Source organism: Malania oleifera, chromosome 5, assembly GCF_029873635.1.
Source record: "Malania oleifera isolate guangnan ecotype guangnan chromosome 5, ASM2987363v1, whole genome shotgun sequence".
Lineage (NCBI taxonomy): Eukaryota > Viridiplantae > Streptophyta > Magnoliopsida > Santalales > Ximeniaceae > Malania > Malania oleifera.
This window is the reverse complement of record NC_080421.1, coordinates 8,850,218-8,868,961: the sequence shown is the minus strand read 5'-3', so window position 1 is coordinate 8,868,961 and position 18,744 is coordinate 8,850,218. Positions and strand designations below refer to the sequence as shown.

At 37.2% G+C, this 18,744-nt stretch overlaps 1 protein-coding gene across 2 annotated transcripts in view; it reads right to left on the bottom strand.

Annotated features, from left to right (window-relative positions):
• LOC131156493 (diaminopimelate decarboxylase 1, chloroplastic-like) overlaps positions 1 to 3,875 on the bottom strand; it is a 44,457-nt gene extending 40,582 nt beyond the window's left edge. Inside the window, exons 1-3 of one of the 2 annotated variants that reach the window (XR_009137009.1) lie at positions 3,242 to 3,875; positions 2,072 to 2,246; positions 598 to 747 (exon numbers count right to left, since the gene is read on the bottom strand). Coding sequence is in view for 1 of the 2 variants with exons in the window: in XM_058110219.1 (XP_057966202.1) it covers positions 598 to 747; positions 2,072 to 2,246; positions 3,242 to 3,828 (912 nt within the window). In the remaining variant the exon portion in view is untranslated. The remainder of the gene's footprint in view (positions 1 to 597; positions 748 to 2,071; positions 2,247 to 3,241) is intronic. The other variant, XM_058110219.1, reaches the window with a different exon arrangement.
• Between the last annotated feature and the right edge of the window lie 14,869 nt (positions 3,876 to 18,744).

Genomic DNA, 18,744 nt, shown 5'->3' with positions numbered 1-18,744 from the left:
GATTCATGCAAATTTTGAAGTGATTTGAGGCAGTTGGTGGGAGTATTGGAGAGGAATGCTCAAATTTTCAATGTCCAAGTTCTTTCTCTGCAGTTGCTTTGCAGAAGAATACGTTTTTGCTATGCAAAAGTATATGTTTTCTTGTATCTCTATGAACTGACTCAGCTAGTTCTTTCAAGGGAATTTGTTTTACACTACTACAGAGTTACAGCAGGATAGGATTATTTCCTGGGGTCATGCTTTGTGATTTATTTTTCTAATTTAGATTTTTTTCTCATTCTTTTTTCATTTTTAATTCTTTTTGGGGGATGTCTTATCCTCCTCATATTGTTTTTCTACCTTAATATTTTTTTTTTCATAAAAATATTTAACAAAAAGGAAAATCGAAGGTGGAAATTCTGCTAAGTTATAGAGAGCATAAGCTTAAATATGCACACACATATTTTTGAGAGATGAGAGAACTCTAATGAAAATTTTTTAAATTGGTCAAAAAAAATTGGCCATGCATAGAAAGACAACAGTTAGATAATGAAAATTGCTCATTCCAAGTTTAATAAAAACACGTAAGAACAAGAAAGCACACAGAAATAAAGGTACCTTGGTAATGGTAGATCCAAGATGGCAATGTGCCCCAACAAGCTTCAGCTCATTAGGATGTGCCTTCACAGCATCTAGAAACCATTGCAGCTTCTCATTTCTAATGCCAAATTTAGAATTCTTGTTCCCAGTGGCAACATATGGATGAACCTATAAAAACAATAAACACATATCATCATTAGCTAAGAAATTGATGTTACAAATGATAATACAGTCAAACCAGTGCAAGCCATTATCAAGTAACATCGCAACAAATAACCACATATTAACAAAACATTCAGCAAAAAGCAGTTTGATCTCCAACATTATCTCTACTTCTCCCCAATATAACAACAAAAAAACAGCAACAAACCAAGCATTTAAGTCCCACTAGGTGCTACATGAATCCTTTTCCACCAATTTTACACAATCTTAGGCAATTTCCTACAACAATTTAAAGGATGTTCCAAGTTATTTTAGGTCTACCCCTTATCCCTTCTGCAGTCACTACGGGTAACTAGCTCATTCATCACTAATGCACTATTTGGCCTATGTTGCTGCGTTGCACATGCCTGTCTCAAGCACCCCTCCCTTACCTTATATTATCCAAGTGCTATGCCTAACTGATAATGAATATTTTCATTCTTTAAAATTTATCTCTACCGTTACACCACTCATCCACATCAGTGATCTCATTTCAACAACTTTTAGTTTTTTTTTCTCACTCAACATCCTGACCCATTTAGCATAGATGATCTGATAACTGTCATATAAAACATTCCTTTTAATTTTAAGGGTATTCTACAATCACACGAGATGACCGAAGCATTTCTCCATTTAACCCAACCTATGTTAAGTCTATGTCTTACATTTTCTTTGATTTCTCCTTCGGCTTACATAATAGATCCAAGGTATCAAAATCTTATTCATTTCTTAACTGAAGTTTAATCTTTTCTCGAATATTCCTCCTACAATGAATAAAATTACATTTCATATATTTTGTCTTATTTGTACTTATCCTAAAACCTCTAGATTCTAAAACTTCTCTCCATAATTCTAACTTATATTCTACTCCACCCCTAGTTTCATAAATTAAGAAAATATCATCCACAAACAACATAACTATGGAACCTCATTTTGGATACCTCAAGTAAGTTCATCAATCAATAACACAAAAAGATAAGGCTCGTATACTTAATGTACACATATTGTGATTGAAAATTCCCGAAACTCTCCCTGTATAATCCTATCATTAGTCATTACTCTATCATACAAATCCTAAATGAGATCGGTATACCTACCTTATACTCTCTCTTTTTTTTCAAAACCCACCTTACAACTTCCCGGTACCATATCCTAAGTCAATAAACACCATGCGCAAGTCTCTCTTATTTTCCCTAAACTTTTCTATTTATCTTCTTAAGAGATATATAGAACCAGATCATAATATTTAGACATAACCTGTGCCAATTTATGACCAGTATAGACAGCGTACCTGAGGGTCTACATCTGGGTTGATCCGAAGTAAAATATTAACCTTGGTACCAGCAATTCTTGCAGCAGAAATAATATTATCCAAGTCAAATTCACTATCAACATTGACAAAAACACCTTCTTGGGCAGCAAGCACCAAATCCTCCAAGAGTTTTCCATTTCCATTAAATATACACCTGTTCTTCAACATAGCATAAGAAGTGGCCATAATTGTTACATAGAGGACAGCATTGAATCACATCTAGGTAGGAAATTAATGAAATGAATATGGAAAACATTAAATCACATTTAACATCAAAGAGATTCATCGTCTACATTGCATGATGCTGAATCCATCATTATGTAGCAGCAATTCTGTATATTTTTCTTCATGGCAGTCTACAACACTCACATTTTTATCATTTCACATATGTAATGCATAAGCCTACTTAGATTGGAAAAGTTGAAAGCAGCTCATAATTTCATATTAAGAATTTAAAAAGAGGAATCTTATCCTTTTTTTCCCTCATAAATATACATTTGTTGCAGGCTACATCAATGATTTCTAAGTAGCATGGGTAATTATAGTAGATGAAAGGGGCAAGCACGTAGAATGATGTATGGATTCTCTTGGTACTTTATCCCTTCCAAATTATCAATGGTTGCCAGAAAAAGGCAACATTCATTAGTAGGAAGTTTTGTTCTCTAAAAATATATTATATTATTTAATTCTACTTGCCAAAGGAAACACAGAGAGGGGAAAATTACACATTACGTCCCCACTCTCTAGCCAAAAAAAAAAAGATCAAAATCATGCATATTAACTATTAATTAAGAAATAAAATTCATAATTGGAAAACAAAAGAAAGAATAGATGGCAATACTCTATCGTTCCAAACATAAATACCAATGCTGTTTGTAAAAGTACTGGTTTGAGGCTCCAAATGAATGTCCAACTTTAAAATATTACATAACCAGCATGCATCCAATGGAGAAAAAAATGCTAAACCCCAGTCAAATTATATTGCCCAAACAATGGAAAACTTTTCATGAATTGTCTGTGCCTATTTCCAATTTCAAGTTTTTACGCTTTCCTGCATTAATGAACTCAATATATGCCTAGTGTCATAAAAGTCACCAGCCAGAATTCAAGAGCATATCACAAACAACCCAGCATACTTTTTACACATACCTGGTAGGATCAAACCCAGCTCGAAGCGCAAGTTTCAGCTCATTCCCACTCACAAGCACAGCACCACACCCCAACTTCCTTAAATGCTCCAAAATCTTAAGATTGTTATTCGCCTTGATCGCGTACCCAATAATCGATCTCAATCCCTCCAACGCCTCTCTGTAAGCTTCAACATTTCTCGTAATCTGGGTCTTGCTGTACAGATAAAACGGCCTTCTCTCCACAGTGTTCATCACATCCTGGACTTTAACGTTCTCGCAGTACAAAAACCCATCTCCTGATTTTCTGAAACAATGCTGAAACTTCTGGGTTTTAGGGTCAGAGGTGAAAGTTGACGTGGGGTTTTGAGACAGGACCGCCCTGAGGTTTAGGGACGTCCCAAGCTTAAGGGATCTTGTAGAGGGTTTTAAGGGTACAGTGGGCTTGGGCTTCGGTGCAAATGGGTTTGGGGTTGACGTGGGCGTTAGGGTTTTGGGAAGGCAAGGAGAGTGAGGGAGAAGGTGAGCAGCCGCCATTGGTGGACAGAGGAGTAAGAAACGCTGGCCTGCAGAAGTACGACGATTGAAACCTTTTGTAGAAACACTCATTTAGTCTAATCTTTATGGAAATTGGTCGCAAGACGCGCAAATATGACGAGCATAATCATAAGTGATGTAATAATTTTTAAATGTGTGAAAAATTATACAAGTAATTTTTAGATGTTACATTACTTGTGATATTTTGAATTGTAATATTCCATCTTTATATTTATATATTTTTTTTTAATTGATGAATTATCCAAATTCTTTATTAATATTCATTGTTTATTTATGATTTTGACATGTGAAATTATTTGTCACTAAATTATTATTTAGTATTTTTAATTTTTATTTAAATTTTAATATTTTTTATTTCATTACAGGCTGTTCGGTTTATACAATAAAAGTTACTCATTTTCTATTTCATATTCCCTCTTCTTATCTCATACTCCTTTCATCTCTTCCTAATTATAACTAAAACATTCAACATAAAAGTTTCAAACTCTAATCATTAAAGTATTTAATAAGAAACTAAGTTACAAATCATTTTTTACTTGGTTGACTGAAGATCAAAATTAGCCTTGAACTCTGCAATAAAATGCAGTTCATTGCCCATCTAATACCTCTTATGTTTCTCAAGATTCAAATCTAACGTCCTTAATATAGAAGTCCTGACTCTTAAAGTATTAACCAATGGAATTCTCCTAAGAGATCCAAACTAGAAGCTGTTTTATAGCATGGAGTTATCGTAGGTTGATATTATTTCCTTGGTGAATATATTTATGCTCTAAGAAATTATTTGTAAGGCGCAATTCTTACATATAAATTTTGAAACCTTATAATCATATAATACATTAGTTTTGTCGAGTATCTATTCTTAGAAATATCATGGTTATTAGATAAGAGTTTGATAGTTTACACACACGCACACACACATAATTATAAAAGAGACAATAATATAAATTTTTTAATAAATTTACAATAAGGAATATTAAGAAATTGTTCACAATGAAATGAGGATTCCTTCCATTTTGCATGTCTGATACAACAATTTTTACTATAAAACAATGAGGCAAACATTTTGTTGCACTTGTATTGGTCAAAATTCTAGGACATTTTAGTCATTTTGCATTGATGGTATTCAATTTATTATTTTAATCTCCCTGATCTAGAACAATGAATAACAAAATTTGTCTCACCATAATGACCTAGTTAGAGATTCAATACTCAAATCTATTTTATTCGATTTTTAATTGTGTGATAATACTAAAACTGTTAATATTGTGTTTGAGAGTATAAATTTTAAGTGTTAAATTTAAATTTGTAAAATCTAAAATACAAATTTACATCACATTTTATTAAAATTTGCATGGATTTATATTCAATTTCCAAATTCCTAGCTCCTGGTAAGGAAAAAAAACCCATTAGTAGGGACTGTTTAATATAACTAAAAATTATTTGGTTGATCAAATTTCATTATCCTTTCTAATGCAGTAAATGAGTCACAAATTTGGCTTACAGAGTTTACAATTTTTTTTTTTGGGTCTAATGGAGCTCAAAGTTGTTTTCCATTGGAATGTGTTTAGGGGATAGTTTACAGCCAATATTGGGATACACAATTGTGAGCTTTAACAAAAGGTTTAGGGGTTATTTAGTTTTAGAAAATAATTATTCAAAAAAAAATTATTAATTTATTTTTTTGTTTCTTAATATTCATAGGATAAAATTGGAAAATTATATATTTTTTTAAAAAACTATTCCCAAGAGGGGGGTGAATTGAGTATTAAAATTTTAGTCTTATATTCAATGTCCAGCAGCAGTATAACACAACCTATGGTCTGTCTACGCAATCCCAAATGCGCAGATAAATATAATATACAAAAATTAAATCATACGCAGCATTCACAGTCTAATGAAAATAGCATACATGTACAGTAAATAAAGTACTGAAAATTAATAATAGACACGCAACATGTTATCGGGGTTCGGCTAATACTGCCTACGTCCTCACCTCAGCTCACAAGCCCGAAGATTCCACTAATGCTCACTTAATGGGTGGAGCAGCACCAAATACAATACCATGTCAAATTACGAGGGCTGGCATCAACCTGATGAGATTGCAAGTATGGAGTCGTTGACAACCACACCAACCTAGTCGTGTTCTTTAACATTGGAAACCAGCGGCCACCAACCTCTACCAACTATGTTGAAATTGCAGCTACCTTCGTTTGAATTTTACTCCCCCATATGTGTGTGTGTGTGTGGGGGGGGGGGTGGAAGTGTGCAGAGTGTGTTGCGTTGTGCGTAAAGCTGAGATTATGCAGAGAGTGTGTTGTAAGAGAAAGAGAGAGAGAGAGAGAGAGAGAGAGAGAGAGAGAGAGAGAGAGAGAGAGAGAAAGAGAAGAGTTGAGTTGAAGGCAGTAGCCTCCTCCTCCTTGTATTGTTCTCCCGATTATAGTAAATTGGTGTAATGACCCGAAGATTAATGGTATTTAAATAATAAATAGAGAGGGAAGTGGAAACAAAACAAAAGGAGGCAACGTTCGTCGACGACGTTGCATACTGAGCTTGTCGACGAAGGTGTGCCTCATCGACGAGAAGATACCGAGAGGATGTTTTGAGTGACTCTGAATTTCGTCAACGAAGGGGAGAGTTCGTCGACAAATTGCCTCTTGACCTCATTGATGAGGTGACATGTCTTGTCAACGAAACCCACAATATAAATAGTCTTAAACCCGAATTTTTACGCAAGAAAATCAGAAAAATCTCTTCCCTCTCTTTCCTCTACAGTTTCTCTCACTTCTCTTTTCGATTCTGGCTCCGTTAGTCTCCAGATCAATGATCTAAAGCCACCACGACGCTCCTGGGAAAGTTCTCTCCAAGTCTGCCAGAGCATATCGTTGGTGGGATGAAATTGGATTTCAACCCAGATTTAGGGTATGGCCTTTGATGCAATATTTGGCTTTCCAGCAATTATAGGAAATGTAGTAGTCAAAGAAATAGTGATATTTTGTTCTGATAAATGTTGTTTTCAGGGTGTTGAGTGGAAAACCCTGCTGGTGTAAGACCTGTCACAATAGGGGATTTTAGCATGAATCAGGTAAGGAAAATATGCTATGCTAGACAATTTTGTTATGATTCAGTACAAAACATATGATTTTAGCAAATTATTATTCAGACCCTATATACAATTTTCAGAGCTTGATAATATTGATATTTAGTTATGTGGCATGAGTTTAAAATTAGATCAATACAGGGTTTATATAATTTTCAGAATACCATGATTTATAGTAAACGTACAGAAACTTGTATTTTACAGTATTTTTAAAATACTATGATATACACACCTCAGAACCATAACATTCAGTTACTACGGTTAATTAGATATTTCAGTTATGTAGATATCTCAGATATTCAATTATTACAGTTTATTTAGATCAGTTTATATAATGTTATGGTTATTTCAGTTGTTACAAAATCATAGTAACAGCAGTATTTTAGAAATATCAGTTATTTATATATAATATTAGACCCTGATGGACCATATTCAGCCAGCAGAGCACGGTACCGTAGCTATATTCAGTTCAAAGTGCAACCACTACTCAGATAGTATGCGGTCTTCAGAAGTTGATCATGTCTATGTTGTGGACAGGCTCCCCATCAGATATGGGTTGAGGGGGTTGATCAGACTATCGGAGTTCAGTTGACTTACCCTGGTCGGCCAGCCATGTTAGGTCCCGCCTTCGGGCCACACAAACCTGTCATGAGGGGTTAAATCATAACTCTCAGTTATCTATCCAGGAAATTTTCTCAATTATTATATATATGTATGATTAGCTTTACAGAAAATAGTCTTACCTATAGATATTAGCAGTATTATGAATAAAATATTCAAAAAAATCAGTTTATGTTAAGCAACATAGGTATGATTTATATTGCAGCAGGTATACAGTTTTTATTCAGTTTTGTAATTTATGGTATTGTTCTAAATCATATTTTACTAGCATGTAGCTCACTTGCCACACACCAGCAATAGCATATTTCGTCTTGCTGAGCGTTGTCTCACCCTATTTAATTGACAAATTTTTCAGGTGATCTTACTAGGCTCGCAGATAGAAGGGGGCTACAGTGCTGCCCTGTTAGTAGGGTGAGTCTTTTGGAGATGGGAGTATTTTTGTGTAGCCCTAGTTAAGGGGTATATGTGTATTTTAAGAATAATCTAGCACTCTGGTATTGTATTGTATATATGTGATTGTGGATCTATGTGAATTTAGCTTCTCACTGCTTAGACTGTAGTTAGATTTAAATTAGCAGGTATCAGAGCAGCATAACTTTAGTTTATGTGTATATTTTTAAAAAAATATTTAACAGGTCGTTACAATTGGTGTGTGCTCCGTGGACGTAGGCCGATTCAACCGAACCACATAAATCTGGTGTTCCATTATTGTTTGTTTATTTTTCCCGTATATGATTGTTGCTTCTAGATCCACCCCAACAATTGGTATTAGAGCGAGGTTGGAGCAAAATCGCCAAATCGAAGAAAAATTCCCGGATTAGAGCCTTTGTCTAGTAACCCAAAACTCAGTTTTGAGCCCACCATCACGTTCCTCTTGCTGAGATGAAGCCAACGGTGGTAATCGGAGCTCGAAAAGAGCTCAAACGGCACCGCACATGCCGCCAACGTCCAGACGACGTTTCCACGTGCCCCTACACACCAACAAGTGATCACCAGGTCATTCCACGCACAGCCACGCGCTGGCAAATGCCTGGTGAAGCAATGGAAGGAAGAAGACGACGTGACATCGGCGCCATGTCACTCGTCCACGTCAGCACAAGGTCGGTTGGGCCCCGCGCCGGGTCAGCACCTAGTCAGCCCCACGTCAGCGCTGAGTCATCCGCCACGTCACCCCGGGCCCATGCCACGTCAGCAACTAGGACCCATAGTGGGCCCCACAGTGCCGCATTAGCAGTAGGCGCCACTCTGCCACATCAACAAATGATGCCAGTTAACGGTGTCACTAACGCCGTCAAGAATATTCTGTCAATTAGAGGAATATTCCGTTATAGTAGACCATGTTTGACCAGATCTTTGACCGGACTTTTTAGAGCCATTTTGGGTCCGTTTTTCAAATAACTTGAACCATTTCTAAGGTTTGAAACCGTTTTGGATCCAACCGTATTGTTCGTTTTAGCTAATTTCATCTCTAGATCAGTGAATCGAGATGTCAAATGAAAAGAGCTCACAGATCGAGATGTTTGACGGCACAAACTTTGGTTTTTGGAAAATGCAGATTGAGGACTACTTATTTGGTAAGGAGTTGTACTTACCATTGAAGGAGAAGTCATAACCCATGAAGGAGAGCGAGTGGGAGTTGCTTGATCGAAAAGCTCTCAGAGCTATCAGAATGGCGTTGGCAAAGTCTGTTGCCTTCAACATCAAATACTTGACAACCACCAAGTCCCTTATGGATGCGCTATCCACTATGTACGAGCAGCCATCAACCATGAATAAGGTACACATAATGAAAAGATTGTTTACCATAAGCATGTCTCCAAGTGAAAATTTTAACAGACACCTGAATAATTTCAACAAGCTGTCAGATCAACTCACCTCGGTTGGAATCACATTTGACAATGAGATTCATGTCATACTGATTCTCAATCAGTTGCTTGAAAGTTGGAAAGGTATTGTTACTGCGATTAGTAGCTCCACAGGAAAATCGAAGCTGAAGTACGACGAGGTCATCAGCATGATTTTGATGGAAGAGATCAGAATGCAGTTGAATAATGCCTCCACTTCAAGTTTAACTATGAATGTGGAAAGCCGAGGAAAAGGAAGTGGACATATCGCAGCAGATCTAGGACTAGGTGGTCTAGATCTAGAAATCCCAGAGGTTCTTAAGGCACAAAGAATGTTGAGTGCTGGAACTGTGGAAAGGTCGGGCATTTTAGAAACTAGTGCAAATGTTCGAGAAAGGAATCTGAGGCGAAGACAGAAGAAAATCTCACCTCTTCCTTAAGAGAGAAATATGCATTGATATGCTTTTTAGAAAGCAAGCAGGAGTCTTGGGTCTTAGACTCCGGAGCCTCATTTCATGCCACTTGTAGTAGAGATTGCCTAGAGGAGTACACACCAGGTAATTTCGATAAGGAGTACCTTGGCAACGATCAACCTTGCGACATAGCCAACAAGGGAGTTGTGAAAATCAAGATAAATGGGTCAGTATGGAAACTGAAGGATATTAGATATATTCTAGACCTGAGGAAGAACTTGATCTCAGTTGGTCAACTGACAGATGAAGGATACACGACGACATTCATGGGTGATAAATAGAAGGTTTCAAAAGATGTACTAACAATTGCACAAGGTAAGAAAAGTGGAACACTTTATCTAACCTCCAATGTCGCCATGTCCATTTTAGTTACTGCAGGAAATGACGATAGCAGCATCTGGCACCAACAACTAGGTCACATAAGCGAGAAAGGAATCAGGGTGATGCACTCAAAGGGAAAATTAAGTGGTCTACGGTCGGTCAGGATTAACATATACGAGGATTGCATATTCGGAAAACAAAAGAGAGTCAGTTTCCAGACAAACACCCGTGCCCCAAAGAAAGAGAGATTAGAAGTAGTCCACTTAGATGTATGGGGACCGACACCCGTCTTATCCAGATGCGGAAGGAATTACTTCATCATATTCATTGACGATCATTTTCAGAAGATATGAGTTTACTTTCGGAAGTATAAGTTGGAAGTCTTTGATCCTTTCAGGGTATGGAAAACTATGGTTGAAAACGAAACTGGTTTGAAAATCAAGACGCTGAGAACAAACAATGGTGGTGAGTATCAAGACACCAGGTTCAAGAAATTTTGCTATAAGCACGGTATCAGGATGGAAAGAACTGTGCCAGGTACGCCTCAACACAACGGTGTAGGAGAGAAGATGAACCGAACGTTTACTGAAAGAGTTAGAAGCATGCGTATACAGTCGGGCTTACCATTGCAATTATGGGCAGAAGCGGTCGGCACAGCAGTGTACTTGATTAACTGGGGTCCATTAGTACCTTTGGACCACCATATACCAGAAGAGGTATGGAGCGAAAAAGAGGTGAGACTTTCACATTTGAAATTTTTTGGTTGTGTTGCATATGTACATATCAGCGATCATGTAAGAAACAAGTTTGATCCTAAGTCACGGAAATGCACCTTCATCGGTTACGGTGGAGAAGAATATGGGTATTGCATTTGGGATGATGAAAACAATAAGTTGATTAGAAGCAGAGATGTGATTTTCAACGAAAAGGTGATGTACAAGGATAGGCACACAGCAGAATCCACTTAACCAGTTCAGAGGAGTCAACCTATGTAGATATGGATGATGTCCCAAAATGTGTCGGGACGTAACAGTAGAATGCCGAGAATCCTCAGGCGGAGGAACCAATAAAGCAGATCGTCGCACCACCGCCTCATACTCCAGCTGTGGAGCTTAGGAGATCTTCTCGGCCCCATGTACCAAATAGAATGTATATAGATTACTTACTTCTTACAGATGGAGGAGAGCCCGAATGTTATGATGAAGCATGTTAGGTGGCAGATGTGAGCAAGTGGGAGCTTGCAATGAAGGACGAGATGAAGTCCCTAACCTTCAACAAAACGTAGGAACTAGTTGAGTTGCCCAAAGGTAAGAAGGTCCTTCACAAAAAGTGGGTATACAGGATCAAATAGGAGCATGATGGCTCTAGGAGGTACAAGGCTCGGTTGGTAGTCAAAGGCTTCGAGCAGAAGGAAGAAATTGACTACACCGACATCTTTGCACTAGTTGTGAAGCTGACAACCATCAGATCAGTCTTGACCATTATTGCCTCAAAGGGCCTATATTTCGAGCAGTTAGATGTGAAGACGACATTTCTTCACAGCGATCTTGATGAGGAAATTTACATGCATCAACCAGAAGGATTCTCATGGAAATGTAAAAAGAATCTGGTGTGCAAGTTGAAGAAGAGCTTGTATGGTCTCAAACAAGTTCCTAGACAATGGTACCGAAAATTTGACAGCTTTATGCACAGGAATGATTTTCTAAAGTGTAACGCCGACCACTGCTGCTACTTCAAAAGGTATCAGTATAGCTATATCATTTTGTTATTATATGTGGATGACATGCTAATTGTCACGACCTGCTCATTTTTTCACATTTTTTTTTAACAATAATATCAATAGCACATTTCCCATATCCCAGTTCAGCAGGTCATAATCCACCTGAACCCTTGGGTACCAGGGATATATCAGAACATACAGCAGAAGCCCTAGCAGCAGAAAACATACAATAATGTACATCTCAATACCATATATTACAATATACCAGAGTTGCTATAGTCCACAGTATTTCCATATATACATCCCAAAATAAATCTAGGGACATTTCCCACAAAACCTCATTGTCCCTACAAAACTTACCTTTCAAAAAGGGCAAACTCACAACTCTAGATCAGCGGGGCTTTTTCCACTCTCCTATCAGGGGCTCCTGAAAAGTTAATAAAATCTAGGGGTGAGACACCTCTCAGTAAGGGAAATAAACTAATACCAGTGTGTGGCAACATGAGTATTTTGTGTTCTACATATACCATACATAACATATTCAGTACTGTTTTGTCAAATCTGGGAAAACATGTATATATCAAATCATAGCCGAACATATTGCATTTTCATAAACATATCTCATCTCATATAGTAATAATAACATAAAAACCATCCTGGTAGGTTAGCTGGTTGTTGTCATGTATTACCCCCACATGATTGGGTTGTATGACTCGAAGGCGGGACCTAACAATGGTTGGCCGACCACTGCCAAGTAAAACAGTAGTGTATAGGTCCAATGGGTTTGCCAGACCTGGTCCATACACCTGGGGTGATCACAACACACTTCTTTAATAACCACATCGACCATCCAATCTCATATCACTCCGTACAGCGATGTTAACACAAATATCATGATCACAAAGACCATGGACACATAGCAACGGTATCGTGCAAGTGCTAGCCTAGACCAAGCCAACCAAGTTCTGATATCATATAAGATATACTAAAACTGTGATACATGAATATCTTATATCATTAATTTTCACATCAATCATATCATTTTGCATGTATATATGTGTCATAAAAATCATTGGCCCGTACGCCGGTATTACACATTTTATCATAGCTCGGCCCGTACACCGGCAAATCACAGTCACATAACACGGCCCGTACGTCATCCAATCATAGCCCAGCCCGTACGCTGGAAAATCACAATCTCATAGCACGGACCGTACGCCGACAAACCATAGCATAGCCCGCACGCTGGCAAATCACATCACATAGCACGGTCCATACGTCGACAATCACATATAAAAATCCCGGTTCATACACCGGTTTTCCATCATAAAAATCCATACCATAAACGCATTTCCAAAAACGGTATCTCATACATTTAATACTCATGCTACACAACAGATTTTCCACATATTCAACGTACCAATATTTTCAACAATATTTTTCCCAAATATAAATCACATAAAATGTGTATATATACATATACATATATATATATATATATATATATATTCCTGAAATCAAATGCTACTATATATATACATTTTCTCAAAATGAATTGGCTTAATTTATCCCCTTTCCTGGCTATTGAGAAAGCCCCCAAAACAATCTAGTCTAACCCCCCGTAGGGTTTTCTAACCAATATCCTGAAATTGAAAATTCACAGTATTAAACTTCAATATTTCTACATGCATAACACTTCTTATAACTACCGTTAAGTCAAATTCGGTTTAAAAAACCTTATCTCAACTTAGGGATGATTTACAACGTTCCCAATTCAACACCCCTGGAAATGAAAACTCCCAATATTAAAGTTCAGTATTTCTAAGTGTATAACACTTTTCTCAACTGTCACAAATCCAAATATTTAGTAAAAAGTCTTACCCTAGATTTGGGATGGTTTCCACCTAACTTCCACCAACGATCCGCTCCAGCAGATTTGGAGAGAACTTCCCAAGGAGCGTCGTGGTGTCTTCGGATTGTTGATCCGGCAAAGATCTGACCCAAAATCGACGAAAGAAAAAGGGAGAATCGAAGGGGAGAAAGAGAGAAGATAAATTTCTTAATCTTGAAGAAAAATCCGGATTTTCCCATATTTATAGAATAGGGGATTTCGTCGACGAACCCGTCCTTCGTCGACAAATTCTTTATTAATTTCATCGATGAAATTTAGTCGGCTCCAACCCCCTCTCGGTATTTATTCCTCGACGAGTCCCCTGTATTCGTTAACGAATTCTCTTAAGCCTTTGTCGACGAATCCCTTGTATTCGTCGACGAAGCCCTGCTAATCCCCTTTTTCCGTTATTCCTTCCAAAGTTTAATGTCGTCGACGAAGTCGACTGCTTCCTTCTGTTTCCGGCTTCCATTTCCCCTTTCTTTTATTATTTAAATACCATTTTTATTCGAGTCGTTACACTAATCGCAAAACCAGATATAGAAGAGATCAAGAAATTGAAACAGTAATTGTCAAAGGAGTTTGACATGAAGGACTTAAGCTTAGCAAAGTAGATACTTGGAATGTGGATCTCCAGAGATAAGCGACAGGGAACGTTGCAGTTATCTCAGTCAGAGTACATTAGCCATGTTTTACAGAGGAACATGAGCAGCAATACACCATTGGCAGGACACTTTCGCCTATCCAAGCATTAGGTTCCCCAGACAGATGAAGAGAAGGACTTCATAGCTAAGTGATTATGTGCTAAAACTGCGTAATTAGACATCTTAATCCAGTCATTAGGGCTTATATTTTTAATTAAATGCCTAATTACTTTCAATATTTTAACAAAGTGCTTTATTTATAATTTTTGAGTTTTATTGAACAATTTATAAATTTTTGGCAATTTTTTATCGCAGGAAAATTCCCGAGAGCCAAAACCGGCACTAGTTCAGAATTTGCATATAACTTTTCCGTCTGAACTCCAATCGAGACGATTCAAATTTCTGGAGAAAGAATAGAGAATTATCTACAACTTATATGTTTTGAGTTTTGAGAGAAACGAGCTCTAGAAAGGTCAAAATTGGCCGTGATCGCGTAAAAAAAAAAGAAAAAATATATATATTAAACTACTTGATGTGACCCAACCATGCAGGCCAGGTTGGGTTGTGAATCCAGGTTCTCTACGCAAGTCTCTCCTAGGGCATACTCCCCCTCCCTTTTTAAATCTTCTTTTTCTTCTTCTTTCTTCTGGGGCGGTGCCCCCGACACCACTCTCCTCCCCTCTTTTCTCTCCCTTTCTCTGCCTCTCTTCTCTCCCTTTTCTTCTATCTCTTCCTCTGTTCTCTTGCTCTGTTTCCCAACCATCCTCTACTCCTCTGCAACAGCCGAAGACCTTCAGCACACAACAACCCGAGAGGCCACTCCAACAGCCTCCAACTCCGACCACCTTCCTAGAACACCTCTCCGGCCGCTCCAACACCAGCACTAGCCAAGAAGCCCTTCTCTACATAGACCACCCCGTGAGCCACAGCAGCAACCTGCTGCCAAGCCATCCCTCTACAACATACACGAGCCACCTTGCAGGACCACCACAGCAACAGTCTGCTCTCTATCTCTCTTTTTCATCTTTTCTTTTATTTGTTTAATTATCAGCTATTCTTTTCCTCTCTCTCTCTCTCTCTCTCTTGATTAATATTTTTTTTATGGATGTTTCAATACATTATTTAGTTTAATATTAGATTGAGTATTTTTTTCTCTCACTTTATTATTTGAGTAGTCTATGGTTTAATTAGATTCTTGTTCTTTTATTTTGTTATTTTGAATGCTTTCAATGTTGAATTAATTTGTTATTTAGTATGCATGTAGCCTAATGTTTGGAATGATTTTAGGTTAGATTAATTAGTTCTTTAGTTTTAGTATACATCTAGAATCTTGTTCTTTTAATTTGTTTTTTTTTATTATTATTGCAATGGTTTATTGTGGAATTAATTTGACCCGAAAATTGTGGATTGCAAGCATGAGTGGCTAAGTTCGGTAACTCGGGTTGTGGATCAATGTCGTTTGCGTTCCATGGTTTGTTAGTTCTCCTATGATATTATTGATAAACTTTTATTTGGTTAAAACTAAAAATTGAAGGTATCGTTTATAAATCGCTGGCTCTTATTTTTTGTTTTGTTGTTGACATTAGGCACATCAAAACCTTGATTTAATCTAAGATTTTCATCAACTAATTTTTACATGACATTCGGTTGATGCTTAATGAGAGTTTTTATTTTCTTTCGTTTGGATGTGGCAAATTTACTTGAGCTTTAGTAATAAAAATTCATCTCATTAATGCCTTGATTGGATTAACAAGAAGAGGAGTAAGGCCTAGGGAATTAGTAAATGGTGGAAGCAAACAGACGTTGAACTCGTAACCCGAGTGTTTGGTAAATTGTTTCAGTTAATTTGTTTAGTTTGGTTACGTTAGTAGGTTTATGTTTTGGGAAATTCGATAAAAGTTCAGTCACATTTTAACATTTTTCTCAAATACCTCCTATTTTGTTTACTATTTTCAAAATCATAAAAGATAAAAAAGATTTTCAAACCACCTTTTACAGCAATAGGATTTCACTAAACTTTTATAAATACTTTGATACTTAGTGGTCCCTATGGAATACGATCCTAGACTCATCCTTGATACAACTCGACACTTCTCCACTTGGAAGCACAACTCAAAATGAGTCAAGTTTTTGGCGCCGTTGCTGGGGATCAATTGGTGTCATCAAAGTGTTTCTCAGATTTCAGAGAGGGTGTTTATAAGGCCCTGAATGTCTTCACAGTCTGGGTGATATCTACTTCCTCTCCTTTAACCTGTTTGCTTTTATTTTTATTTTATTGCGTTTATACTGAGTTTGTATGTCTAGTTGAGCTAGAGATAACACATTTAGACTGGTTAGGACAAACTCATCCATCTCATCATCGAGTGAATCTGTTTCACTTGAATCACTTGAATCACCATCTGACATGCATAGCATCATGGTTGAGAATGAACCTCATGATAGGGGGAACCTTAATAGGACACTTAGAGAATATTTGCAATCTGTTAGGACCAGCACCACACCCTGCATTATTCTACCTTTGAATGCAAATGCTTTTAATTTTAAACCTGGGATGAATCCATTGTTACCTCATTTTCATGGCATTGAATGTGAAAACCCATATTTGCATATTAAAGAGTTTGAAGAAGTGTGTTCCACATTCATGGATAGAACATGCACTGAGAAGGTAATAAGACTGAAATTGTTTCCATTTTCTTTAAAAGACGAGGCAAAAGCCTGGTTGAATTACTTAAGACCAAGATCCATTGGGACTTGGCAAGAAATGCAAACTGAGTTTTTAAAGAAATTTTTTCCCATGCAAAGAACTAATGATTTCACAAGACAAATCATGAATTTTTGTGAAAAAGATGTGGAAACATTTTATCAGTGTTGGGAACGTTTCAAAGACCTCTTAAATGCATGTCCTCACCATGGGTATGAGAATTGGAGGGTCATCAGTTTTTTCTATGAGGAGTTGCAACCAAAGATGAGGAAATTTGTAGAAACAATTTGTAATAGTGAGTTTTTTAATAAAGGGTTCGAAGAAGCTTTTGACTATTTTGATTATTTGGCTAAAAACGCCCAATCTTGGGATGTCTCTGATGTGTATGATAGAGCTGAAAAGAAAAATTGTATTAATGCAGGTGGTAAGTATCAATTAAAAGAAGTTGATGATTTGAATGTTAGGCTTGCATTGATGTCCAAAAGGTTTGATTCCATTGAGTTTGAGAAAGTAAATGAAATGCATGTTTTCCCTTCATCTTCTGAAAAATGCAGCATATGTGAGGATCCAGAGCATGTGACTGATGCATGCCTAACAATTCCTGCTTTTAAGGAAGTTTTGCTTGATCAATCTAACCTGGTGTATATGATTTCTGAGATTTCTTCTGGACCTTATTCTGATACTTACAATGCAGGTTGGAGAAGTCATCCAAATTTCAGCTGGATAAATGACCAAGTGGGGCCATCTCCCCAGGGTCAAAGTCAATACATTCCTTATGCAGCAGCTGGCCAAGGCTCGGGACCTTCTTACTTTGCAAATCAGCCTACTCCAATGCAGAGAAGGGAAATGGAAGATCCCATACAGCAGCTAACTGTTAGCTTACAACAGTTTATGGCAAGCCAAAATGTGATCAACTCTCAAACTTCTCAAACCATTAACGAGATAAACATCGATTTGACTAGGCTGGACACATTATTGAATGCTTTGGAGATAGATGAATCCAAATTTCAAGCCCAACCAGATACTCAAGTGCTGATTGCAATCATGGAACCGTCCTCCTCTATTGAAGCAAATGTCAATGATTGCAATGCCGAAGCAAATCTCAGTAGTGGTAAGGTGACTGGTGCACCAGATGAAGAAGTTGAGCCGAATGGTGAGAGTTTAACCTTCAAGGAATCAAGTAGAAATTTTAATGTTGATGCTTTTGAAGAACCAAAGGTAACTGTTCCGAAAACTTTTCCTCAATGGCCGGTTCTTAAAGAAGTATATTTCCTGGAAACTATACTGGATAAGGATCCTTTCTTGTTAAAATAAGAAAAACAATTTGAAAATGTGTTGTCTGATATTGTAGAGAGCATTGATTTATTCAGAGATCACTTCTGCGCAGATGACAAAACGAACTCATTGTGGTGACTCAAATTTGGAGACTCGGCAGTTCAATTTATAAATTTGCACCCACTAGACAAAATTCCTCCCGAACCTCCTCTAGACACATTGTGATGTTTTTCTTTCCTTTGTTTTCATTTTGTTTCATTTTGTCTTATTTTTTGTTTATTGATAGGCACATTTTCCTTTAGTTCAGTTTTCCTTTTCCATTGCTTCTCCACCCAGGTACGCCCTACTTTTCCTGTGCACAGTTTTTCTATTTCCCTTAT